Source organism: Urocitellus parryii, chromosome 5, assembly GCF_045843805.1.
Source record: "Urocitellus parryii isolate mUroPar1 chromosome 5, mUroPar1.hap1, whole genome shotgun sequence".
Taxonomy (NCBI): domain Eukaryota; kingdom Metazoa; phylum Chordata; class Mammalia; order Rodentia; family Sciuridae; genus Urocitellus; species Urocitellus parryii.
The window spans coordinates 24,032,267-24,059,862 of NC_135535.1; the positions used below are offsets into that span (position 1 = coordinate 24,032,267).

General features: G+C 43.3%; 1 protein-coding gene across 1 annotated transcript in view; it reads right to left on the minus strand.

The window, feature by feature from the left end:
* Positions 1 to 520: 520 nt before the first annotated feature.
* Positions 521 to 27,596, minus strand: part of Elk3 (ETS transcription factor ELK3) — a 64,077-nt gene continuing 37,001 nt past the window's right edge. Inside the window, exons 3-5 of the mRNA XM_026398045.2 lie at positions 18,289 to 19,083; positions 8,177 to 8,299; positions 521 to 3,113 (exon numbers count right to left, since the gene is read on the minus strand). Coding sequence (XP_026253830.1) covers positions 3,015 to 3,113; positions 8,177 to 8,299; positions 18,289 to 19,083 — 1,017 coding nt within the window. The 3' untranslated portion in view covers positions 521 to 3,014. The remainder of the gene's footprint in view (positions 3,114 to 8,176; positions 8,300 to 18,288; positions 19,084 to 27,596) is intronic.

Genomic DNA, 27,596 nt, shown 5'->3' on the forward strand with positions numbered 1-27,596 from the left:
GAACAATGGTTAGGATTTTTTTTCCTTCCTTCATCACCTTTTCCTTCTCAATACAGAGCAATTAGTAGAATTTAAGATTTAAAAGATCAAGGGACCATTTTTCAAACCCATTCCACTCTCCCAAATTCAACCTCAATAATTATATATACTTGTTTATGTAACTGTATTTAAAGTATTTTTTTTAAAGAGAGAGTGAGAGAGAGGGAGAGAGAGAAAGAGAATTTTAATATTTATTTTTTAGTATTTGGCGGACACAACATCTTTGTTTGTATGTGGTGCTGAGGATTGAACCCGGGCCGCACGCATGCCAGGCGAGCGCGCTACCGCTTGAGCCACATCCCCAACCCCTTAATGTATTTTTTGATGTGCCATATTTAAAGGTAGGTAACAAGATAGATTTACCAACTTGCTTTCATATTTTGAAGTTTGGGTTGTTGCAAGTAAATGAAAGAAAACCAACCCACTACCTCTGAATACCTTTTATCACAAAGTATTTATTCAACAAAAATAATATTACAGTAAAAATGATACATATATGAAAGTGAATGAAGATTTGCAATCATAGAAAAGATGTGTACAAAGAGACCAATGTTCAGGTTGTATAGTTCTAACAAACTTTAGCCATAGCAGTTTAACACTGATCAAGTAAACATTAAAAAGATGCCGGGGTAGGTAGGTGGGATGGGATTTGCTATTCTTTGGAAACTGTTTTTTGATAAAGTATTTATTTACAAACACACACACACACACACACACACACACACAGCATGAGGCAGCACTCTGAGAGTTATTCTTTCATATCTATAGTTCTCCCTGCATTAGAGCATTCTGATCCGTCAAAAATTATCTTTCCATTTCTAGTAAATGGATCTAAAGTTTAGTTAAACACAGTATTTGGAGCAGGAAAAATACCAGGAATCAGATTTCTGGCCATTTTAATATTTCCAATCAGCATTTAATTTCAAAAGTATGTTAATTTTTTTTTGGTTGAAATTATTGCACAATGACTTCTTTTAGTTTCTCTATAAGAATCTTACATTTTATATATATTATTTTATTTTACAATTTTTTAATGCTGTTTCTTTACTTAACATAGTTTTGGACCAGTTACTTAAAGATAGGCCTTGGGGAAATGAAATTGGAACACCAATTCACTGTTCCACTTTGAATGAGTTTGGTGGCCCCAGGCAACTCTCAGCTTCTCTTGCATACCTGTCCTGATCTAGAAAGCCGTGGAGGAAAGCATTCTCAAAGACCCTTTTAACTCTTCTAGCTCACACATTTTTCTTTCAGTAATTATCAGTTCCCTGAACCAGCTCCTCCTATTTTAGTAAAGAATTAGCCTATGAGGGAGTAACAGTAGTGTTTATTTGTAGTTTGGAGCCAGTACCATTACTTTATAGTTAGAGGCTCATTGGAGTGATTGAGTTTTTCCCATAAAAGCATATGTCTCCACATAATATAGAGAAGCTCCATTCCAATTGAAAATCTGAATTTCTAAAGTAATTTCAGTTTTTAAAAATTCAAGAATGTGTTTTCATAAAGTTTATTGTTTAATCTTCACAATCCCTGCCATTTAACGCCTGGTTTGGATCAGCTATTTAGTCACATTTTAAGTCGGTTTCTGTTACTTTTTAGTTAAGGATTACAGTTAACCTAATTTTAAATGGCACTTTCTAGTTCTGTTATCTACTTTGGAACATTCCTGCTTTGTGCATAGGTGTGGTGCCTCTGGAATAGTGCCTACTGATTTTTTTTTCTTTTTAATAGAACAGAAAATGTTTCTTTTATCACTGTTCTAAACTATACTACACAAAAGAATTTCTGTTATTTCTTCAGTTAGTTCCACAGTGATGAGATTCCTGAAGAATTTTGTCAAGTTTTCTTCCATTCTCACCATAAAAAGTAAAATACAAAGCAGTTTATCCTATGTCTCAGTTTCCACAAGCAATGCCTTCAATACCTATAGTACTGTATTTATGTTACAGTACATTTTTTGATCCATCAAAAATTGTGAATATCTGTCCTTATGAAGGTTTTACAAAATTGCTTCTTTGTTGTTTAAGTTGGCACCAGTGAGCTGCTTTCAAAATGTTAATTAGGTTCCAGGCATTTAGAGAAAACCTAACTCCTATTGATAGAGTAAATATATTGTGTGGATGTGATTTTTCTCTTGGAAGAACCAGGGCTAATCTTTTGAAATAAGAATATGCTAACCTAAGAAATACTATAGTAGTTTAGATGATATGGACTGGTAACTTTTTCCATTTCAGATTTTTGTTAGGGAGGAGAAAAGACATTATGGACATCTAAGAGGCTTCAAAGTTTAAAAAATGCACTTTAGAACATTTTCTTTTATGAATGTTTATTGTCTAAATATGGCTTAGTTTATTTTTATAAAAATGTTACTTGGACATTACATTTACTGAATTTCAATTCAAAAGATTCTAAGGCAATTCTCATACAACTGAAAGCAAAAAGGAAAAAGTGATACGAATATGCTTTCATATTTTTGCCTACTTGTGAAAAATAATGAAATTCTACTAAAGAGCTGTTTGATACTAATTTTTGTCTTTCAAACATTTTCTCTTAATACTAAAAAATATATAAATCATTTACATAAAACTAAATGCAAAGGAAGGCACAGCTGGTTATAGTGTGTATATAAGCACAGTTCAGCATACGCAGAATTAAGGAGAAAAAAGGTTCACATCCTTATTAGTTATATTGAAAACATTAAGTTCTTCACTGTCAACAGTGCTCAACACTTAAGAGCTAAGAGGATATAAAAACAAAAACATTAAAATTCACTTAATGCAAAACAGATTTCCATATATACTTGAATATATAAAAAAGTTTTTTAAATGCTAACATAAATGTAGACTATCCATGATATGAAAAGTGCAAACCAAATTAACAGAGGGTTTCACGAAGTCCTTCTCATGACACAGGTAAACTAGCCCATGGGGACAAATTTGATCAGTTATTGAGTTCTTAATTGTAGCCAGACATCATCAGGATTTCTGAGAGCTTGAAGAAAGCAGTACTGGAGAAGCAGCTCTGTCCAGACTGGGGATTGGCACTGGCATGTGGCTGTTAAGCAGTGTGGGGAACTGCAGGGCACACACACACAAAAAAAAAAAAAAAAAAAGATAATTATTACATATCACCAGGAAAAACTTGGGTTTCTTACATTCCCAAACAGACCACAGTAGTTCAGTTCTCTCATCACCCCTATAATGGAGCAGTTGCCAATCTATTTTATAGAATAATTTAAAGATGACAATTGCAAGATTACCTAGAGCAAAGAAGAATAAGGCCCAGAAAACGATAGGCTACTAGAAAAAAGTACATAAATTAGATGTTGCTAAAGCATATTCAAATATCATTTTTAAAAGGTTCCAAGTTATCTAGGAATGCCAATCTGCTTTAAATATTGAGAAACTTTTTTTTAAACAGACTCTTTATAAATCACTAATTTCTAATAATACATTTTGGAATTTGTCATCTGCTTTTCAGAGTACCACGAAGATGTTTCTCAGTAACTTAAAAATATTTACCTTGAAAGATTTAGAAGAAGTATAGAGTTGGAAAAGTATTTTCTTTGATAAATAATATCAAACTTATTAGAAAGATGACTCATAAGGAAAGAACAGTATAAAGTTAATTTCTGTACTGCTAAGCAACTAAGATGATAAATAGCAGGGTAAAGGTATATGTTATAGTGACAAGTATCAGGTCTGAAGCAAATGCATCATCTATGCTTCCAACTGAATAAGCAGACGAGAAGGCCTCCAATACTTGACTGTCTGCACCTAGATATTTTATTGCCTAGGATGGTATGTGTCAAAATGATTTCCTATACTTCCTTGAAGCTTAATTCCCATTTAGTCCAGAGTAAGTTTAAATATTAAACTTCAAAACTAAATGTCAGACTACAGAGCCTGGCACCTGTTGGAAGTACAACAAATATTTGTAGAACAAGTAAATATATTTTTGCAATGTTCATACTATTTCGGTAACTTATTTACGCCTGTGCCTTCTTGCTTATCAAGGGCTGTCATTTCATTTGATACCTAGGGGCTATGAAGTAAGTTTTGTTATCTCCATTTTACAAATGAGAAAACAATTAAAGTTCTGATTACCCAAAGGTCACAACTAATAAGCAGCACCAGCTAATTTTAAGCTCTGACTGGAATTTTTCTGTACTAAATTGCCCAACTTCTTATTTTGGCAGGGGTTAGGGGATGTCTAATTACTGTTTCAGTTTCTTTGATGGTTATTGGTATATTCACGGTTCTGTTTTGTTCCTGGTTCTTTGGAATTTTAATTTTTTCTAAAATGTTATCCACTTCAATTGTGTTTTCAAATGCTATACATATATTTATATTCATATTTACGCTCCTAACCAAACCACTGTTGTCATTGACTTGGAGTGAACACCAGAAGGAGAGCAGGTCTTAAAATTTTATTGTTAATCTTATGTTTTGGGTTTTTTCCATCCTGTTGATATTTTCAAAAGAATCCCCTGTAGTTTTATTAGTCTTCTCTGTTGTTTTAAAAAAAAGAGCTCTGATTTCTGCCCCTCTTATTTCTGTACACTCAGTTGTCACAGTTCTCAATTAGCCTGGTTTTATACCCATGTGTTTCTTAGTCATTTTTATTGGCTCTTTCCTACTACAGAAGTACAAGTTACAGTGAATACTGCAGAGATCCTACTGGTGGTCCAGAAAGTAGCTAAGGTCTGGCAGAAGCCACCAACAAAACTCGAGCCCAGTGCTCTAGATGTCCCTGGATTTTTATTCCCTTCCATTCCCTGTCCTTTAGCATTTAATCTACAGAATAGGAATGAACAGGTCAACGCTATAGAGTCAGAAGGATGTTTAGCATGGCTGGCCTGAGATAACCTGGGGCAGCTTTAAGGAACCAAAAGGAAAATGTGCTTGATAGAAAGGCAGACCAGGTCCTGACTGAGAACAGGATATATGTTGTGGGGGTGGGGAGGGATCACTGTCTTTTTTAAGTTGCAGCATATACCAAGCTTCTGTCAGCCATACTTGGATTTGATGACCATTTCCATTTTAGATGTCCCCAGCCAATGCTGCTTTTCCAAGAAAGCTGTTCTTCTCTGGTGCTCTAAGTTAGTGAGAGTAGTGGTTAGGGATACAAACTAAATTTGGACCAGGGTTCTGCTACTTGTCAGTGTGTGATCTTGGGTAAACTGAGCAATGTCTCTGCCTTATTTTTCTCATCTTTAAAATAGAACTACTGATAGCATTAAATGAGAAGCCATGAAGAGTGGCCCAGAATGTCTGACACACAGTAAGCCCTCAATACATGTTAGCTGTTAAGTGTTATCACTTAATCATTTTGCCTCTTCCTTATATTTACTACCTACTTACTCCTAAAACCAAACTCAAGGTCTTCTCAATCTTGCCTCTGAAATGTCTTCCAAATTGATTCCTATGTCCACCATTCTGTTCTAAAAGATGACCGTCCCTTTAGTATTTGAAGTAGAGAATAATTTTCTAGTATTTGAAGTAGAGAATAATTTTCTCCTATCTTCCTGATCTTTCCACTTTCTCTTGAATTCTTCCTTCACATGGATATCATACCTAACAGTGTAACAACGGATTAAAAAGGTGGAACTATTGAAGCCCACACCTCCTTTTCAGACCTCATCTATCATCGGGTCTCCTCCTGAGAATACTTTCCATATCCAAACCCAGGAGATCTATTAAGTTCTAAACTATGCTTTGCTCTCTATCAAAATCCTGTCCCTTCTCCCAGCTCAGCTCAGGTAGCACTTCTTCCTCAGAGTCTGTCCAGTCCCTGGATGCAAAGAACAACTCAGTCCCTCAGTCCCTGCAGCACTTTGTTTGTTTACTTTCCTGTTTACATTGTATAGCTCTTTCAGCCCTTGCTGCAGAACGTTGCAAATATTTACTGGGTTAGATTTATTGAACAAAAAATTTCAGCACACAGTCTCAAATGAAAATTTGAACTAGCACCACCTGGTTTCAACATGTATCCGTACCTACTGGGTACATTTCAAATTTGATAAAAATCTGTTTGAAAAGTTGGAGTAGAACAGAAAAGTAAGTTCAAATTGCCAAACTATCCAACTGAAAGACATTTCACTTTATTTGTAAATCTGCATCCTTGACATTCAACACTTAGCACAGTGTCTTTGGCATCTTGTCTCTTTACTGAAGTATTTCTAAGTTAGAAGCATACCTCTTCCAGACTGGCTAGTGCCTTTTCTTCTCCTTTGAAATTATTTAATATCTGCTATAATGATTGTACATGAATGAACAGTGAGTGTACAGAATGATCGTGTGCAAAAACTCCTCAGCTCTGCCAGCTATCAGGATTCCAGCCTACCTTTGCAAAAATCACAACAGGAAACCTGCCAGCATCACTTGAGTTTGTTGTAGGCTGAGTCTGTTTTTTTTTTTTTTCTTTGCCAATACATTAATAGTGTACATGAAAGAGGTTTGTTATTTTGAAAAGAGATGATTTTCATTAGTTTAATAGAGACTAAATCATAATCTGAATGCTGAAAATTTATCATTTGTAATATCTAGTTTCAGAAAATCTTCCTCTTACCATGTTTTGTTTACCATTTTAAAAATTGCTACATTCAACTACTCTTTTCATTTGAAGAATAATATTTTTAAAAGTACAAAATTGTTTTCCCTTAGTTTCATGGATCCAACCAAAAACAGAGGGCCGAAGGCCATATAACCCATCCCATTCAAACTGGAATGTGTTTTTTCGGGGCTGCCTTTTGAATGACACCAAGAGGAAAAATACTGGTCTATTTGGTGAAATTAAAATTGAAACTCATAGGCAAGTAGCCTTTAAATGCATTAACTAAGCCAGATGCAGTGGGACTTGGTTGTAATCCCAGTAACTCAGGGCTGAGGCAAGAGGATCACAAGTTTGAGGCCAGCCTCAGCAACTTAATAAGACCCTGTCTCAAAATAAAAAGGGCTGAGTGGGCGTGGTGGCTCTCTTTAGCTCACCATTCTTCCAGTGAGACCCTAAATCTCATCTTGTACATTATGCTTCTGACACAGAGAAGGTACTTGGCATATATTAATTTTGACAAGCAAAATGACCAACTCAAAAGATATAGAGACTTGATCATTTTAACACTTATCTTTTGTTGACATTTCTTTGAGTTTTTAGCATCTTTTCATTTAGACAGTCACTGATAATTACTGACATCATTTGTAAACCAAGCAACATGCTAGATGCTGGGAAACACCATAGGGAACAGGATACAGTTCAGTCTTGATGGCACACAGTCTACTGAAGTTTGCCAGTTTAACAGGCAAAATGCTAAGTGCTAAATGCAGTGGGAATGAGAGACCTGCAAACTAGTTTGCCATGAACCACACTGGGGACACAGGATGCGGTGTGGATGAGACAAGGCTAGAATTAGGTAGAGGGAGTTTGCACTGTGTTTATCCCTGCTTCATTCCTGTCCCTAGGATCTGTCCTACCTATATGCACATATACAAACAATAACAGCTTGAGTGGGTAAATATCAAAGAAAAAAATCACTAATATCCACATGATAGTGATACTACTGCAAGATTCTAGCATGTAAGTGAATAATAAATATATTTTCTGAATCCAGAGAGTTCTACAAGATAAAGCAACTAAGTCTTCATTGTTTTTTTAACCCAATTCCCAGGATACTTTTTTTTTAAAAAAATAACAGAATAAGAAGAACTTGATTATGATTCAGAAGTATTCAGGTAACTTTTCTACCCCAGTAAGGAGAAACTGCTATTTTTAGTTTTCAGTTTATTTCAAGTAAATCAGTACATTGAGTAACTGGATTATCACTTTGAGGTCTTTGATTAAATTTTTTTCTTGAATTTTATACTTTCCTAAAAAATTTACAGTTTTCATAGTCAAAATTTGCAAAACACTTAAAGAACTAATTGTTGCATTTATGGACAGCTGACCTACATACACCATTTCTGCTTCAATAAAAATGTCTGCCTCTTAAAGAGTATGCAGCCCTGTCCCTATGAACACCCTTACAACTGAACATATTAACCAAATATTAGGCAGAAACCACCATCTAAAACCTCTGCAAGATTGAGAGAAAGGATATCCCTTAGAAGTTCTGTTTAAAAATTCAGTTCCAAATGCTCACCTGGAACAGCGTGTTTGGCCCTTGCAGCCTGGCAGGACTCAGTGGAGCAACCGGACTAAGGCTGCTCCAGAAATGTATGCTGGAGAGCAGTGGACTTGGGGTCAGAAGCAATCCATTTGGTGTCTGGGAAATAAAACAAATAGTCAGTTCTTGGTAGAGGTTCACCTGACTCTATCTGTGATCAACAGAGCAGCACAGTGATTAGGTTCACTTCCATGGCCAAGAAGCAAACCTCGCCATCTTGAGAAAGCTAGGCAAGTTTATTTCTGCAAGGCGGTGAACAGTTTAAATTTTCTTCAATGCTAATTTTATTAGCAATTTATAGAGGAAAAGAGGTTATTGACATTCTGGTGGAAAACAAGTTTGTAGCAACTTTTGTCCAAAAGGTCTTTTCAACTTGCTCCTCTCCTAAATTAAAGAAAATTTAGTATACAGGCAAAATAGGACCCCAGGAAGGGGCTTGATTTTTTTATTGAATTGTTTTTTTACAATGGAAACTCTATTTAGGTCACAAACACACGAGGGCACACATACACATTTTAAAATTATTTCTTCACACCTTGCATTATCGACCAGCCCTTTAATAGATTCTGCTGTTAAAATACCCTACTGCAGCTTCTTAACAAGCTCTCAGCTGGGTTTTCCAGATTTTTACTCTGGAAGTGGGATTGGTGAGAATTCATTACCCTGGCAATGGTGAGGGGTGTATGGGGGCAATTCTTGTCAGGTTGGATGCAGACCCAAAACTCTTAAGAGAGTACCATGCTGGCATTTGCTTTCACACAGGCAGCAGGAGTCCTGGCCCACAAGCCAGAAAGAGGACAAGAAACAGCCTTCCTTGGCTGGTGAATCTGCAGGGCTTTTATTCTCAGCAGAGGCAAACTCCCCAGCCCAGGGTGGTTTTGCACCTCTGGTGACTAGAAGTCCCTCTGTGGATCTGTGGTGTCAATACGGTGCTTTGTGTGAGAACCATAGCAAAGGCGCCAGCATTTCAGACTGCATCATGCTGGATGCTAACGTGTTATTTTTCCCTAGAACTGGCCTCAGCAGCTTCATTAATTATCAAGAGCATTTGGGCTTAAACCTGAATTGAAAGTCTGCTCTGTTCAGTGGAATAGAGACAAATATCTAAAGGTCTTCAAACCATGAAGTGCTGAAAGGTAAACAAGTTTATACCAAATTATTTGACTCTGGCATTTCCTACATATTCAATGACCTATGAGGTTACTAGAATAAATACATGTTTTGAATAAGCTCTTCATTTGTTTTAGTCAAGGCAATTTTGCAAGTATGCCAGGACCATCTGGCCTAACTGTTGAGAATTAACAGCTCAGCATGAGCTCTGCCTGGGTTCCAATCTCAGAACCATACTTACCAGCTAGGAAACCTCAGGCAAGCTACCTAACCTCTGTGCCTCAATTTCTATATCTGTAAAATGGGGAGAATAAAAATTAGCTATATTACAGGGTTGCTGGGAAGATTAAATAGGATAATCCACACAAGCCCTTAGTATGTTCCTGGCACCCAGGAATGTTAAATAAGTTTTAGAGACTATAGTCACACCCAGTGTTTAATAAACGTGTTTGAATGAATAAATGAATCAGTAATTAAAAGTCTGCCTTACTAAATGTATGTCATCTATTTATGGGTGAAATTCTCAACTGTATATTGAGAAGTACTCATGCTCTGAAACAGATGGACAAAACTGAGTCAGCCGTGCTTTCAGCTCAAATCCCCAGGCTCAGGTGACCAGAGAACTGGTATTTGCATGTTACTTCAGAGCCATGTTCCAACCACAGCATGTTATATTAACTTTTAATAACCAGAGTGTTTGGGGCCTCCTGGTTTATTCATCAGTGAAGGCTTCTCAAAGTCTAAAAATAAAGACATTCTTCAGCCTGGCAGGGTGTCACACATGCCTGTAATCTTGGCAACCCTGGAAGCTAAAGTAGGAGGACTGCAAGTTCAAAGCCAGCCTCTGAAATTTAGCAGGGCCCTAAACAATTTAGTGAGACTCTGTCTCAATAATAATAATAATGAGTAAGGGATGAAGTTCAGTGGTAAAGTGCTCCGGTGTTCAATGCCTGGTACCAAAACAAAAAACAAAGACAAGTTTTTAAAACCACAGAACAGATACCTTTCTCTCAAACAAGACCAGAAATACACACCTATTGTTTTCAATCCTCTAGGTGATACTTAAGATTTAGAATTTAGAGGGCCAGGGTTGTGGTTAGTTGGTAGAGCACTTGCCTAGCCTGTGTGAGGCACTGGATTCAATCCTCAACACCACATAAAAATAAATAAAATGAAGGTTTTGTGTCCATTGACAACTAAAAATATTTTTTAAAAAAGATTTTGAATTTAGATATCCATAATCTAAAATTGGCACCCATAACTGTCTGGATGTGTTTGAACATTGGTTTCCAAGGGATACATACATCAGAATCCCCTGCCTTGTTTAATATGTTTGAAATGCCTTCTATAATGTATGCAAATAAACATGGTGAAATGATATCACCCACTCCTCTCCCACACATCCCTGTTCTCCCTAAAGACCGTGTGGCCTTAGAGAGCTGTTTGTTTGGTTATTTTTTTAAAGGAAAGGTCCTATAAATCCTGTTCCGAGTTATCTCTGGAACAGTGTGAGCTTTTATAATCTCTCTCTGTATGTTTGTGGAGCCAGGCAGGCAAGGCTGACCGAGGGAAGGTGGTAAAGAAAGTAGCCACAGGCAAAACCCATGCTTTCTCTTCCTCTGCCTGGAATGCCTTTATTTTAACAAGTGGCCACAGGGAGTTCCTGATCCTGGTGGCTGCCAGGGAAGGAAGCAACTGGGCATTCATTTACAAGGGGAAGGACCCTGCTACCAGATCTCATTTTTCATCTTCTCCACTCAATTCTTCTAGTTAATACTGAGTCAACTAAAAAGCCCACGTATTCTCCAAAACAAGGTGAGTTGGCCTTGTCCAGACTTGCCCACCTGGGCCCTTGCCCACAGCCCTTTGCCTGAATTATGCCCTCCAGTGACCTTTTCTACTCCTCCCTCCCTTTGCCCATCAAAATGCCACCTCCTCAAAGGAGACTTTCCTCATCTTCCCTCATCCAGATGGGCTTTCTCTCCCATTGTATCTTTAGAACACTGTAACCAATTTTTTTCCTTAACATTTAGCATGTTCTGCCTCATGGTAATTTGCATATCTTTCTGCTACCACTTTCTGTAGTCCTTAAAAGGTATTTGCTCATTGTTATTCCTCCTGTAGTACTCAGACCCTCAATATTTGATAGGCTGAAGCCATCTGCAACTCTGGGTATGTCCCATCCTGTGCCCTCACTCATCACTGTCACCTCTATTTGCAATGCCCTTGTTCAAACATGAACTCATCTTCTTTCCACATCCAGTGCTTCTTAAAACTCATCATTTTCTGTCAGTCATACCATTTATCCCCTCCATGAACACTGGCTGAGAGGGCAAGTATGTTTCAGGAGCCAGCAACAAGGTTGCTATACTCATGGCTCTGTCCACCACCCCAGGTCCCCATTGCCAAGATGCATAATACTGTGGCCTCTGGAGCCTTCCAGAACTCACACTTCTGGGGAGCTCCTCATTCCATTCCTTCTGCATTCAGGCCCCTGGCACTTTACAGAAGGCATCCTCCCACAGCTACCTAACCCAGTCCACCTGCCTCAGGTCCCACTTCCCCATCGGTTCTACACACTGCCACCAAACTGTTACCTTAAAACAGCATATTCCTTCAAAAGTCACAGTTTCAGGGAGGAAAAAAAAAAAAAGAGCCTCCTTAGGTTCCCCCTTAACCTGGTTTGGGTACTTCCTAACTTCCCTAGGTGAGTATCGCTTTGCTTGATGTATCCTGAGCTCCTCTAACACACTCGGAGAGCCACAGAATTCTAACCCAACAGTCATCCCACAACTTCCCTGACCACCCAGCCCCTAGTTCCCTGGACTGCAGACCCTCTCCAAGAGTGACAGTATCCATTTCCATGATTTGACCTTCCCTCACATGTCGATGACTCCCTACCTTCTCTTCAGCCCCAAACTCTCCTTCGCTCCAGCTGCAGCTGGATATTTCTACCCAAATGTCCTGCAGCCTCCTCAAACTCAATATGGCCCCAACTGAACTCTTAGCTCTTTATGCATAAGCTTACACTGGCCCTCACCCTCTTCATACTCAACTTCCAGCTTGCTCCCACCCCCAGGTTGGTCCCCATGTCCGGTTGATGGCATTCCTTAAGTCTCTCAGATCGACCTCCTCTGACCCTGTCCCACTGTTCACAGCCTTTCATCCTGACAGCCTTTTACCTGAATATTATGATAGCAACCTGATTGGATCCGGCCTCCTCCTTCCCAATCCATGCCATCAGGGTGATTTCTAAAACGGTATAGACTCGTGTCCCTTCAATATTGGCTACTGAATTATCTCCTGCACTCCCCTTCCCTTCTGATTTATCCTCCAGTCTTACCGAGCCACTGCACCTCCCCAGTGTGTCTTGTCTCTAGCTGTTCCTTGCCCATAATGCTCTCCTCACCCCAACAGCCAGAAAAATTCCTCTTGATTCTTCGACACCCAGCCCCCGTGCAATTGCACCCCCTCCATGAAGTCCTTCCTCCCTTCCTCCAGCAAAGTTAATGCCACCTTCTTAGTGTTCCTTGAATGCCTCAGTATCTTTCTGTATTGCATATGAGATGCTATATTAAGTTACTTGAGCTAAGTTATGGGCACCTACCAGGGACTATTTATCCATGTTTTTATACCCAGGTATAAGCACAGCAGCTTATACATGATAGGTGCTCAGTTCATACTTATTGAATTCAGCTGAGGTGCTTCCCTACATGGGTGTATCTGATTCTTGTCACATGTTATCTTATGTGTAAGTGTCTCGTTGTTATGGATGGGTTCCAAGGTCATAAAAAACACTTGTACTTCTGGTGTCTTTTCTATGTCTTGCAAAAAATGAACACTCAATAATTATTTGTTGATCAGTTCTCATAATGAATTTTTGTTTCCCTTTAAACTCATTTCCTGTCAAGTCTGAATTCCTCAGTTTTAAGGGTCCTCCATAAATTTACACCACCCTAAATTATATACTGCCCCATATTCTTTACCTGTTGGACAATAAGCTCCTGAGAATAGGCCTGTGTCTATCTATCCTCTGAATCCCTAGGTAGCTAAAGGGCCTAGAGGTTCAGTGATTATCTCCAAAATTAATTAATTAAAAATGGTAGGCATCTGGGGGGCTGGGGTTGTGGCTCAGTAGTAGAGCGGTCGCCTAACATGTGTGACACACTGGGTTTGATCCTCAGCACCACATAAGAAAATAAACAAAATAAAGGTATTGTGTCCATCTGCAACTAAAAAAAAAAAAAAATTTAAAAAATGGTAGGCATCTGTTAACTTGGTCAACTAAAGAGGATATGGATGAGCTGCTAAACCAGTATTTGCCGGAAACTAGTAAGTCATACAGGCTTTAGGAAAACTGAAGGAAAAAAAAAAAAGTCTACTGAGCAGCTGTACAAATATCTCTGATCTTATACTTAACACAGATGCCGAGAGAATCCATGACTGCCACCTTGGGATTAAAAAAACAAAATCTCAAAGGTGACTATGAATCTCTAGAAACCCCTACAGTAGTCTTGATTCAAATTAAGACATGGTTTTAAGAACTTTATCCAAACTTCCCACAAAAGTTTGTGTAGCACTGATCTTAAGGAAAAGGGGACAAAATGGAGAATCTCATATGAATGTAGAGTAGACATGGAAAGTGTTAGGAGAAAAACTGGGGACAAGGCAGTAGAACTATGAAGGATGAACAGAAAAGGCAAGGAGAGGGGAGAGGAGGCAGAGCCCCGGGTAAAAAAAAAAAAAGAAGAAGATGTCTGTTGAGCAGATTGTACAAACATCTCCAATCTTATTAAACTTAGATGCCAAGAGAGTCCATGACTGCCACCTTGGGATTAAAAAGAAAAAACCAACTCAATAAAAGGTTGCCATGATGGGCTGGGGTTGTGGCTCAGTGGTAGAGTGCTGGCCTAGCACATGTGAGGCCCTGGGTTCGATCCTCATCACCACATAAAAATAAATAAAATAAAGGTATTGTGTCCAACTACAACTAAAAAATAAATATTAAGGAAAAAAAAAAAGGTTGTCATGATCTATCTGGGCAACTCAGAACTGGAGAAAACCAAGAACCACCTCCTGGAGTGATACCCCCACTACACAGAGCTCTTCCTGTAAGAACATCCTCCGCCATAGGAATGACCAATGGAGAGAGCTGGGGCTGAGCTGGGGAAGTGTTGTAGAGAAGAAGAAAGTTATATTCCCCTGGGGAGAGGAAAAACAAACTTTTTCCTTTTAATAGCAGTGGCAAAAGAGATAGTAAAATGAGAAGCCACACCCAGATCCATAGGCTAAGGAAGGAAGGTCCCTACCCAGGGACAGGCTGCCCTTTTCTCTGACTACTGTTCACCACCCACATCTATGCTGCTCCAAATTCTCACTTTCTGACTTTGGCTCACAGCTGTTTCACCAGCCAGTAACCAAGGAAGGGAGTTTTAGCATTTTGGACCTCACTAGGCTGTCTCCACTCCCATCATTGCTAATCCTGGGCCACTGCTTATAAAACATCCTGGGGCATGCATATTCAGACCTTAATGGTGAATGCATGCCCAGTGCCCGCACATATCTGAGTTCAGCATCTTACACAGCACAAGTGATGTTAACACAGGTCTTGGCATACATGAGGGGAAATGAAATGTACCAGCCTCAGGTTCTGAGTTAACTTCACCTTGTTAAGATATGATGTGGGAGAAACGGCATACATGAGGGGAAATGAAATGTACCAGCCTCAGGTTCTGAGTTAACTTCACCTTGTTAAGATATGATGTGGGAGAAACTGCACAGAAAGCAGACAGTAGGAAGAGGGAGAGAAGATACAAAAGACAGAATCACAAGTTCCAGCTGGCATCTCTCCGGCTACCATGGTGCCTGGCCAAGGACCAGGAAGGCTTCACGTCCTGGCTCGTCCCCCATCTCAGTTTCAGTAGCCTGTGCCAACAGACACATCAGCCTTGCTTTTCAGCAATTCTCAACTGTGACCTTGGCAGCTGAGCTCTAAGGTCATCACTCCTTGGTACCTAGTTGGCTTTTAAGTTTTCCAGTCTCTGGCTAGTCCCATGTTTGAGGGGCTTTGGCTGACAGTCCTATCTACATTAAGAATCTTCTTTACAAACTCAAATCCAAGAGTCATCTCAACTGCACTCTGTACAGCTCCCAGCAGATGCGCCAGATATTTCTGATGCAAGCAGTGGTTGGGGGAGCAACAGAATGAGGCTGATTTTTTTTACGCACACTGTGTTGTGGATCCCAGTTTTTCACATCTGTATTTGGGCCTCCACGGAGCATGCGGTTCCATAAGTTTACTGCAGAGAACTGTTACCACATGCCACAGTCAAGCCCAGGGTCCTCCACCCTTCTTCCTGCCATGTTTGTAGCTAGAAATGACCAACCTTGTAGGGTATCAAGTTATTACATTTGTAGGGTACCAGGTTATGACAATACACTTTTCTTCTAAAACTAACTCTTGGGAAAAGTTTATAGGAGGTTCCCACAGGTTACCAAATGCCACGTGCTCAGACTACACCCAGCATACCCCAGAGGAAAGGAGCCAGTGTCTGTGATGGATGGAAAGTGCTAAGGTTGCAAGGAAGCCATGGGAGAACAGGCCTCAGGCCGAGGCCCAGTGAGACGCAGGATGCCAAGCTCTGCCCTACTGGTTCTGAAGGGTGAGCTAAAGGCAGCAGGGTGAGTTTCTGGGGTACCCCAGTGTCGGGGAGGGCTTCTCTTAGGACCCAGGACTTACATTGACTTCAAGCCTGCTCTAATTCTAAAGGGCCCAAGCTCATCAAGTCAAAGTAAAACCTCGTGAATATCCTGTTGGACCTCAGGTAATCACAGGGGGAGCAGGCTCAGATTTCAGCTTTGGATGCCACATGACTGGGTCCTGCCCCATCTCTGCCTCTTTCCCTTGGCCATCCACAGCCATGCCAGGTGCAGTGCCTCAGCGAATTTCAAAGAGGGATTTAGGTCCAGAGGCTCCACTACTACCCTCCTTCCCCGCAAGCACCGGGTGACTCTTTTAGTTCTACCTGGTTTCCAACACTACCTCACCTTCCCTGGGATCTGGAGGCCTGCCCTCAGCCTGGGCCCAGCTTCCGCTCTCCCACCCTTTGCTTCCATCCTTAAGGAAGCCCTGATCCCATTTCTGAACTTCCTGGCACTAACTCAAGGTTCGTGGCCCCACCCTCACAGTTCGTGCCTGCGGAGTGTTTGCTCCCAGCTGCCACTGCACGTGTCCTCCACGGCAGCCTGCCTTTCACACTCTCTCCTCCATGCTTTGGGCCATGCCAGTGAGTACTGTCCCTTGAAACTGCATTGTTTCCGTTAATGTGCATGCACCCTTGAGATCCCTCTCTCCCTCCTCTCCCTAGTCCAGCTATACCACCCTCAGCCCCACTGAGGGGAGCCACCTCCAAGTTCACAGCATGCAAGTCCACAACCCCAGGGTGAGGCTCAGCTGACTTCCTCAGACAGGGCTGGCATGATGGTTCAGGCTAAGAGAACAAGACACTGAAATCGGTGGCCTCGCCCAGGCCTTAGACCCCTCCCAACTTCATGGCTGCAAACTTAAAGGCAAGGGAAAGAGTGGGTTAGAGGGTCCACCTGGGCTCCTTCCCCAGCTCCTCCCCTGAGCTACCATGGGAGCCACTGCTCTGAGCCATTAAGCAGCAGGCTTTCCCACCAGGCAGTCTCACTTGGTTAGAGAAGGCCGGGTTTGGGAGCACTCCTTCCAATCTGCCAGTGAGGCAGGGACTCTCATGTCATGGCAGTACAAGTATTTCCAGCTCTTATAAGCTTGAGTTAGCAGGAAAGCTGTGGGAAGCCAGGTGGGGCTTTCAAGCTGCCCTGCAGACTCCCATAGATTGCCACAACAAGGGACGACATTTGGCTTTCTCCAAGTGGGACAGGAGAGAACATTTTACCTCAGGGCACACATTCACTCCTACCTACTAGCTGGGGGATGCTGGACAAGAAGAGTCACCACTGTCCACTCACCTCAGCTAGGCTGTGGGGTCTACACCATGGCTGCTAGGGGAGAGCTCCACACCTGCAGTTGCTGCTACCAAGGACAACCCTGTTGACAATGACAGAGCACAGCAGGAGTTCCTGCTCACCTCCCACACATCCCCCATGGGGAGCCACAGAGCTCCAGGATAGTATATCCCCTGGGTAGCGGGAGCTAGCTCACCAAGCACCGCCACCATCAGCTCATCCTCACAGTATCCATTTCACTTAAGAGAAAAATCATGTAAGGTCCCACTCTTAGGAAGCTGGGATGCCAGGAACTGAATCCATGGGGATCCAGGATTGGTGACCCCCAAACTGGTCCTCTTAACCTCATCCACTAAACTGTGTCCATGTTCAAGAGGAAGCAGAAACAGTTTGTCAGCAGCTAGCAGCTGGACCAGACAGCTGCTGGATGTTTCCTTTGAAGGAAAAGGCTGCCTTCTCCCAGTTAACTGCAACCAGGAAGGACATCTGCATCCTGCTTTCCAACACTTCCAAGAATCAACCTCCTGCTCAGGGTGGACCCTGAGTTTCTTATTAGAGACCAACGTGAGCACAGAGCTTCACACTCACAAATGCGATGATGGTATCCATGAACATGAACTTTCTTGTTAACAGGGAAAAATGGCTACTAAGTGCCCCCAGGCCCAAATGCTCCTGAAGTATAAATGTGTCCCCTCAATTTTCCTTGGGAAATCATTCCTTACATCTGCCTTGACGGCCAGGGTGCTTGTTCCACCTATTGGTCCCTTTAGACCACTAAAAGCAAGAACCCAATCAAGCATCCCTCTGTTGTCAACATACCAAACCTTCTCTCGTTGGTGAACCTCAGTCTGAGGATAGAAAAGTACCTTCCCTTCCCATTTACACCATTTCTGGGAGACTCTCCTGAAGGGTGGAAGGAAGTGGCTTTGCCTGCTCTTCTTCCAAGCAGTGAGTCTGGGTGTGGTCAGGACCACAGGAAGGGCTCTTACCTGTGCAGTGAAGAAGGCTGGGGTGAGGGATCCCGAGGGCAGGGCTGGGCTGTTGAGAGCGATGGAGCCAAGGTCGGTGCCAGAGAGCACCAGCGGGGGCGCAGAGATTTCCAAGCCTTTGGGCTTTTTGCCCTTTGGGGGAAGAGATGGAGACTTGGTCTTGGAGCCTGATGACAGGTTCAAGGGCTCCAGGGAATCCGAGTCATGACAGGCAGCCTCCAGGAAGAGGCTTCTGTGTTCAGAAGGGAGCGGTGAGTTGGGGGACAGGGATGGGGACCGAGAAGAGGAGGGTGAGGCTGAGGAGATGCTGGCGGCATTTGGCAACATTAAAGAGGAGATCTTGGCTGAGACGGACGAGGCCAGGAAGGCGGACGCCGCAGCAGCCTCGGGCGTGGAAGGCAGGGACACCACCGGCCTGGTGATGTGCTTCTCGGTTTTATTGGTCACAAACCTGATCACAGTCCTGACTTCTTCCACAGGGGGACTGTCCTCAGGCGGCTCCTCCAGCTTCTCTGTCTTGATGGCCTTGAAGGTCTCCGGAGTGTTCTGCAGGGAATTAATGGTGAAGGACGAGTACAGGCCTGAGTGGATGTATTCATTGCGGCTCGTGCTTTTGAGGGCGGACAAGCCGTGTTTGTGGGCCTCGCGGCCCTCGGGAGGCACCTTGCAGTCACTGTCCTGCAGCAAAAGGCTCTCCCTGCTGATCTCCACAGCGTGAGGATCCATCTTGAGGATCTCTGGGAAAGAGACGAACTTGTACACAAACTTCTGCCCAATCACCTTCTTGATGATATTCTGCAAATAAATACAAGAGTAGACATTGAAAACGTGAGTGCACCCGAGATGCCACCTAAGGGGCACACTGTCACGGCCAATGTTGCCAGAAGATGCCCCCAAATATCCCTGATGAGCACATGCTGGCTAAAGAGGAGGGGGAGGAGAAGTCAGAGGCCAAAGGACCGGACTTACTTTCCCATTCTGCCAACTTCAGCAAACTGCCATTTGTTGTTTCCTGGTCTGGAAAGTGAGGATGATTATTCCCAATGATACAGTAACAGTTGCTATTTAGTAGGTAATTACTATGTGGCTGGGATTGTTCATACCTGATCTCATGCAGTATGAAAAGCAATCCTAGGAGGAAGACGTTAGAATTCCTATTTTAAAAGTTAGGAGGGCCGGGGATGTGCCTCAGTGGTAGAGTGCTTGACTAGCATATGTGAGGCCCTGGGTGCCATCCCAGCACTGAGAAAAATAAATGAATGAAAAAACAGGAGATAAGCTTAACCCACTTAAATAACTGCACAGCCACCCAGCAGATGGGTGGTAAGGCAGCCTTTGCAGAACCATGATGTGGTACTGTCTTACCAGAAGTCAAGAGAAGAGGGTGAGACAGTAATGGGGAAGCACCCTGCAAACTGCAAAGCAGTAAAGAAAGACATCACCAAATGCTGCCATGCTTTCTCAAGTCACAGAGCCATTGTTGCCACTGGAGGAAAAACCAATCACCTACTTAGACATCTGTGACATTCATATGATGTTCTAAGTTCCTTGTATCTGCTTCAGGCTCTTCAGTGTATCAACCCTCAAACATTAAAATGCAAACAAAAAAAACAATTGCTGCAAAAGTTGAGAGCTCGTAAAGGCTATACTGTGTTGGAGATTTATGAAATCGATAAATTCCCTGCAGAGCCTTCCATATTTCACATTTATCTGCCAAAGGCTTGCTGTGTACCCCACTCTGTGTTTGACTACCGGGATCCCAATGCTCAGGGGAGACAAAGATGGCGCCCCTCTAGCACCAAGAGCTAGCACCATCCTATAGGGAAAGGAATGTTTCTTTGTAAACTGTTCCTCCTGCAACTTGGGTACTAGTTTCAGGAAAAATAAAATCATCTGGAGAAAAAGAGCTGTAGAAACAGCTCCTACTGAGTGCCTTGCTGCTCTGGTCATCCTGTGTGCAGGCCACCCCTCAGGGTCCCCAGGCCCACCTTCTTGGAAAGCAAGAGGTATCATGCTTCCACCTCTAAGTCATCACAAGCTTGGAGACAGGGAGTCATCTGCCCCAAACCACCAAGATCTATGGTTCTAAAGCCCGAGGCTTTTCACATTTCCATTCAAATGTGGAGGGAGAGCATCAAAGAAACCCCTAGGAGAAATGAGATTGAATGAAGTTTGTTTCTTTTGCAAACATGGTTGGGTTCTAGATATAGGCATGCATGTTGGGGTTTTGCTGTTCTCTTGCTACATATGGCATCCGATCTGCCTTTTGCTCCCTTAAGTGAAACAGGAAAAGGTGCATTTATCATGCCAATGAGATTTTCAAGAAAGGTAACTAAGAGAGGGACAGGAAATCCCACTCACTTGAGTCTGGGGAGGCCTTGCTCAGCACCAGCACTCAGGGGGTTTGTCCTTGCCAAGGGACATATTAGACTGGATTCCAAGCTGCACCGTCCCAGCCTCCTGGGCCCTGGCCTGTTACCTACACCACACCATCCCACCGCTCCAGGTGACCCCATTCCCACACTCACACTGGCACACCTTCAGAGAACTGGGGAACTGAAAAGTTCCACCTGGGCCTGGCAGTGGACAGCAGCAGCTGGCGAGAGAATGTGCCAGGGGACACCAGTTCCCAGCGGGACCCCACCTGACCCAGTATTGGTTCCTATTAGAAAGTAAGCATGCGGGCCTGGAGTGCTTCCCCTGAAAGAATTCTGGGGTATTTTTTTGGTTTACTCATAATATTTTCCTCTCTAGGGAAACACTCTATTTTTTCCTCAGCCAGTTTGAACCCTCATCTAAATTGAGGTTTTTGAGCCTAAATAATTATACAGAAGAAAGCAAAAGAGAAACCATACGTTCTGAGTTTTTTTCTTTTGGCAAATATAATGTTCAAAAAAAAAACCCACTTTCGTTTTCTTACAGGCTCAGAACATAAGGACTGAAGAAGGATTACATTCATGAGCAAACCAAGAGATAATTAAGGGCTGCGATAAGATTGATTTTAAAAAGTCTCTCCTTGTCAAAAAATGGTAGGCAGCTGAGCGTGGTGGTGCACACCTGTCATCCCAATGACAGAGGCTGGGTCAGAAGGATTGCAAGTTTGAGACCAGCCTCAGCAACTGAGCAAGAATCTTGACAACTTAGTGAGACCCTCTCTCAAAATAAAAAAATAAAAGGGCTGGGGATGTAGCTCAGTGGGAAAGCAACCCTAGGTTCAATCCCCAGTATGGGCCAAAAAAAGTTAGAAATCCAAGAAAAAGGACCTGACAAACATCCCATGTGACTTCCGACTGACCAATGGATAAATAAATGTGGTGTATCTGACAATGGAATATTATCCAACCAAAAAAAAATATCAATGCATGCTACAGGAATGAGAATTCATTATACTAAGTAATTATAAAGGCCACATATTACAATTCTGTTTAAATTAAATGCCCAGAATAGCAAAATCCACACAGTCACAAAGTAGAACATGGTTACCTAGGACCCAGGGGAATGAAGCAATGGAGGACTGTGGCTTAAAGGGCATGAGGGTTTCCTGTTTGGGGTGATGAAGATGTTCTAAAACTGATTTGGGTGATGGATGTGCAATTCTGGATAGAGTCAAAGCCACTGAACTGTATACTTTACATGAGTGAATTTTATGGCATGTGAATTATATCTCAATAAAGTTGTTTTTTAAAAAAAAAAACACAAAAGAATTTTGCATGTTTAAATGGAAGACAGTGGGCACCTTCTCCAGCTAGATGGTGACTGCTGCCACCTGCTCACCCCGACTCTGCAGATAAGGAAAGGAGACATGGGGAAGGGTCTGTATCAGTAGCTGCTGCTCTGCGGTAAGGGCAGGTCATCTGGGCAGGTTTCAAGAGCAAGTTCATGTGGCGATGGGCATGGAGCCGATGTAATAAACTGGCCAAAAGGAGGAAGTATGATCTTTGGAAACAACCAGGGTGGGTCTTGCTTCCTGGACACCAAAGGAAGAGGTGGATTCGATCTGGCTTCCAAAACCTTTGCAGGGGCTGATGGCTGAGAGTGGACCAGGGCAGGAGGACAGGAGGGTCAGACAGACCACACAGGTCAGGGGTGTGCAGCCCAGCATGGCTGGGAGCTCAATGCAGCCCCAGGGATGCCTGCTCCCACGACAGCAGCTGGTAGGGAAGTCCTTCCACATCAGTGAGGATGCCTGCAGCTGGAGAATGAGAAAGAAGGCGGGTGGAGGGGGTGCGTCCTGGCAGCCAAAACGATAGCTTCCATGTTTTTTATGGGGTGGTCGGGTGGTGGGGAGTACTGTGGATTGAATTCAGGGGCACTCAACCACTGAGCCTCACCCCCAGCTCCATTTTGTATTTTATTTAGAGACAGAGTCTCACTGAGTTGCTTAGCACCTCACTGTTGCTGAGGCTGGCTTTGAACTTGAAATCCTCCTGCCTCAGCCTCCTGAGCTTCTGGGATTACAGGCAAGCACCACTGTGCCCAGCTGATAGGTTCTTTTTACTTATCTTCCTGGGCAGACCCTGGGAATGTAGGGAGGATGGGTCATGTATGTTTGAAGGCCTCTGAGGTCTCCAAAGGGAAATTTCTTTCCAAGACTGTCTGCTGAGAAAGCTCACAGCATAAGCAATAATAACAGCTAGCACTTGCTAAGCACAGGTTATCTGCCAGGATCTGCTTGAAAAACCTGATGCCCATCATCTCATTGAATCCTCCGGGAGACTGGAACCTTATTATGCCCATTTGAAGGATGAACACACCAAGGCTCCAGAAGTGTAAATTATGTGTGGTTACAAGCAAGCACGTGGGGAAGACAGAGGGCACCCAGGCATTCTGACTCCTGAGCGTTTGGCCATGACGGAGGGTGATGCAAGTTAGCCCAGGACACCACAGCGCTTGGGTAGGGTTCGTATTATGTGAAGTGATGAAGACATTTAGAAAAAGTCTGCTTTTCACCCCTTCGATCCCAGCCTCACAAGTGTTTGTTGCTTCTAGTTGCCTAGCAACCTGACAAATCTGGTGTGTGTCCAGCTGGGCCAAGGGATTCTCAGCATGGTTTGAGAGAGAGGGCCGCACATCTGCCTCCTTTATGTGCATGGGACCAGCCTCTCTCCCATGAAGTGAGTACTGGCTACCGGGGCCACCCCCACCCCCCATCCCCCCACTCCCCACCCCCCCACCCTGCACTGCAGGTCAGCCAAAGGCAGCAAGGGCGGGGTCAACTCAGAGAAAGGCAAAGCAACAGCCTCCTACAACAGACCCGAAGGGAAATAAGAGCAGACAGGAATGACTGACACCATCACCACCACAGCCACAGTGTCATCAGGCAAAGCAGGAGCCCAGGCTGCAGGCAGTGCCCAGGGGTGGGGCATGGGAAGCCCAGGGAACCCTCCCCAGCTCACCTCCCGTGACAGAATCTCTGTCATCTCACCCATCCAGGGCACAAGACAGAGTTGGCAGATCCTATTTTGTTTATTTGTGTGCTGCCTACTGCCCTGACAGGTTACAGGCTTCCCTGCAGGAACAGGTGTGTCCGTGGGTGTGCTTAAATACGTATGGGCACACAAACCCACAAGCCTACTCTGCCATGTAAATCATCCCAAATAGAGTGATCCCATACCTAGGTATGGGGGGGAGCTGTTCAGATGCTCAAAATTCCTAAGGAACTTTAAAAAATATTTTCATTATATTTTATATAATAATTTTAATATTATATTTACATAAATTTTTTAATATTATACTTTATGTAATGAAAAATGGCATAGTATTTGCATGTCACCTATGCACACACTCCATATATTATAAGTCATCTCTAGATTAATGACAATCCCTAATACAACGTTAATGCCATATAAAGAGTTGTTATACTGTACCGTTTAGGGAATAATAACAAGGAATAAAATTCTGTTTATGTACACAGATGCAATTTTTTCCTCAAATATTTTTATTATTGTAGTAGACAGATAAGGAATATTTCTATTAAGTTTTATAATTAAAAAACAATTATATTCAGAAGTCAGTAATGAAGGGATGCTTTTAGAATTGAACTTACCTCCTTAGTTATAATGTTGTTAGGCTAATATTAAAATAGGCTAACTAAATGTTTATTGGATACAGGGCTCTTTAACTCTCTGTAGAGAGAGCTGAAAGAAGTTCGAAGTCAGAGGCTTCAAACCCCAACAGACACAACTTTCTAAGGCTCACTCAAAGTTCCGTGAGTATGTGTCCCACCTCCATATGCTTTTTTACTGGCATTTTAAAGCTGAACACTCCCAGGCACTGAGGCCATATGCACACCTACAACCTCACACCTCCCTTGAGAGCTTGATAAACTGTAATTTCATCCATCCACCGACTCAGCAAATACCTGCTGGATGTGCCTGTCCATCTGTGCTGGTGTGGCACCCTGATTCTGATCTAAGGTCATGCCTCTGTCTGTCTGGTGCTCTGACTTGTTACCAAGGCTCCCATTTCTTCCCCAGGGAGATTCAAACCTGCGATGGGATCCCCCTGATATGCTCTGACTGCCACACTGGTCCAGAGAGCTCCCAGCTCTGCAGACCTCCTGCCCTCTGGCTTTGCAGGTTTGCCACCTTGCTCTCAAAAGTGAAAAAAGCCAGAAGCTCACTCTGCGAATAAGAAAAATTACTTAGAGAACCCTTCCTAATGCCGCCTGGGCCTTTTACTCCACACTGATAGTAGACCTGGGTAACCGCGACAATGAAAGAGATCTTTCCAATAAACACCCACTAACCACATCACAAGGGCCGCTGCTAGGATTTAGTTCAAACACTACTCCTGTCTCATACTAGCCATGGGCCTCAGTTTCCTTATCTATAAAATGGGAACAAATCTACCGACCTAAAGCCATATCAGAATGCCCAATACATTCAGGCATCGTAAGTTCATAACATGTGTTTGGCTATGACTGTTACTCCCATTATTTTGACTCTTCCATTTAAGCAAAAACAAAAACACCTCTGTTAGCCCTGATGACAATTTAATAGTCCATACGAACCCTCTTAGAAGGCTGTGAATATGCCACTTGCTTTATCCACAGTTCTGGGTGACATGATCCATGGCACAGCAGGCAGAATTACTTGTGGTTCACATCCCTCAACCAAGCTGGAGAAACATGATGCTTTATTTATTGGGTTCAGACAAGAAATAGACGCAAGGCTTACAGGACATCATGCTTAACATGGCCAGCGCTTGATATTCACCAGGAAGAAAACCTCATACAACCCAGTGAATTCCAGGATGGGCGGGGGGGAGGGTAGCCCACAGGGAGCAACCCCTGAATCCAGGTGAGCCACACAGACGCCAATCGCATCCTACAGCAGAGATGTAGCACCAGGCCCTGGAAGGTGGCACAGACACTAACCAGTCAGCCAGCTGATCACACTGTTGTCCACTGCCTCTGAGAGCAGGAAACCTGCTCCCTGGCAGGGAGGAGGAGCCTGGCTTCATGGTGTCAGCTGTGGCCAGGGATTTTGCTGGAGCTCCTGGTGGAGGCCAATGGAGACCCCTAGCCCTAAGCACCTGCCATTAAGGTCCCTGGCACAGGGAACCAGGAGTTTGAGTGTCCATCTCTATCATGGTAGGTGTCCTGTGGGGAAGGAGCCTGTGGGTGGGGAGGACAGAGGAAAGCAGGGAGCACTCCTGGGGGCCCCCCTCTTGCTGGGCACACACAGCCATCTTGCAAGATGCACCCTCCTGCCCTGTTTTAAAGATGAAGTGGTCAAGGGTCACCACTTTTGCGTGGCCAGTGAGGTTACATCCATTTTCTACCACGTAGGGTGGGTTAGACATGGGGAGAGCCCTATAACGGAGCACCTCATGCTGTTTCAGAGGTGAAAGATGACAGTATTTATTGGGGGCACCCTGTTATTTTAATGAAATTATTTTCTTTATAGATCCATATGTTTAAATGAAAAGAGAAAGAAAAATTAATCTTGAAAGATGTATAAAATGTTTAACAGTGACTTTAATATTTCTTTTTGCTTACCTGCATCTTCACATCAAAAAAAATAAAACTAATATGCATGTATTCTGTATTACTTGTCAAACTAAGACCCTGCCCGGGATCGTACAGCTTGTACTTGGTGGGGCTGAAGTCTGAACCCAGCTGTTCCAGAGCAAAGCCCCGAGCCACTGCTATTCCACCAGCAAACCCTCTTCAAGAAGGCAGCGGCACGGGGCCCAGAAGCTGCAGCTGAAGATAATGTGCCCTGTGTTCAGAGGACAGCAGCGCAGGCCGAGGAGGGCCTGGGAGCCAGCTCTGAGCTAAGGAGGCTTGGCCCTGCCTTAAGAGTGGCCTCTTCCAGCTGCTCCTGAGGAAGAGCCCGACACTGGTCAGGCTGTTTGTTCTCCACACCCAAACAGAACTGCCACTGTGGGACAGAGCAGGGGCCTGCTTTGAGGGTCAATGCTGGCACAAGACACCAGGACCCAGCAGGTTTGCAAACCTTCAGAGGACAACCTCTAAGCAGCACAATATCCAATGGCTGACGGTGACAGCAAACAACAGGAAGCTCCTGTCCACCATGCAGAGTGTGGCTGTGGCCCCCACGGCCCAGCACCTCAGAGCACCCACCTGCCCAAGCAGAGCATCAGCTCACACAAAGGCAAGGCCAGGAGTCCTGATGGGCCAGAGGTTACTTGGAACCAATGCTGGCATAAGCAGACCAGGGTTCAAATCTTTGCCTCTCTACTTACCTTGGGAAAGTTGAATTTCTGTAAGCCTCAGTTTATACAGACTTAAAATGGGAATAAAAATACCTCATAGGGTAATTTTGTTCTAAAGAATTACATATGCCAGTGCCCTGCCCATACGGGTCCTTAAAACATGACCCTTCCCAGAGGAACCTGCTAGCGATGATCTAAGTGTACAGAATGCTCATTATGCCACACTGTCTTGTTGTATTCTGCCTTCAAGCAACCAGGATTCCTTAGACAGTACCTCACTTCACAGCTGACAGCAGCTTACACATGGTTTCAAGTGAGCCTCCATTTTTACACCTGAGGGACTGTAAGCTCGGAGATGGGTCCCCACCATTACCAAGCAAATGAGGTGGAACTCCAAGCTGGGACCCTTCTTCTGCTCCTAGTCTGGTTTCCCACCCAGAACACAGTCTGACTCCCACTTTCCTGACACAAAACCCAAATCACCCTCTCCTTCTCCTTAACACCTAAACACTCCTCCAACAAGGAGAAGAAACCTTCTATGGGGAGACTCCATACTAGGCTCTGCTTCCTCTCCATCTATGCCATCTGAGCTGGAGGGGACACCGAGCAGTCAGCTGGCCATATGG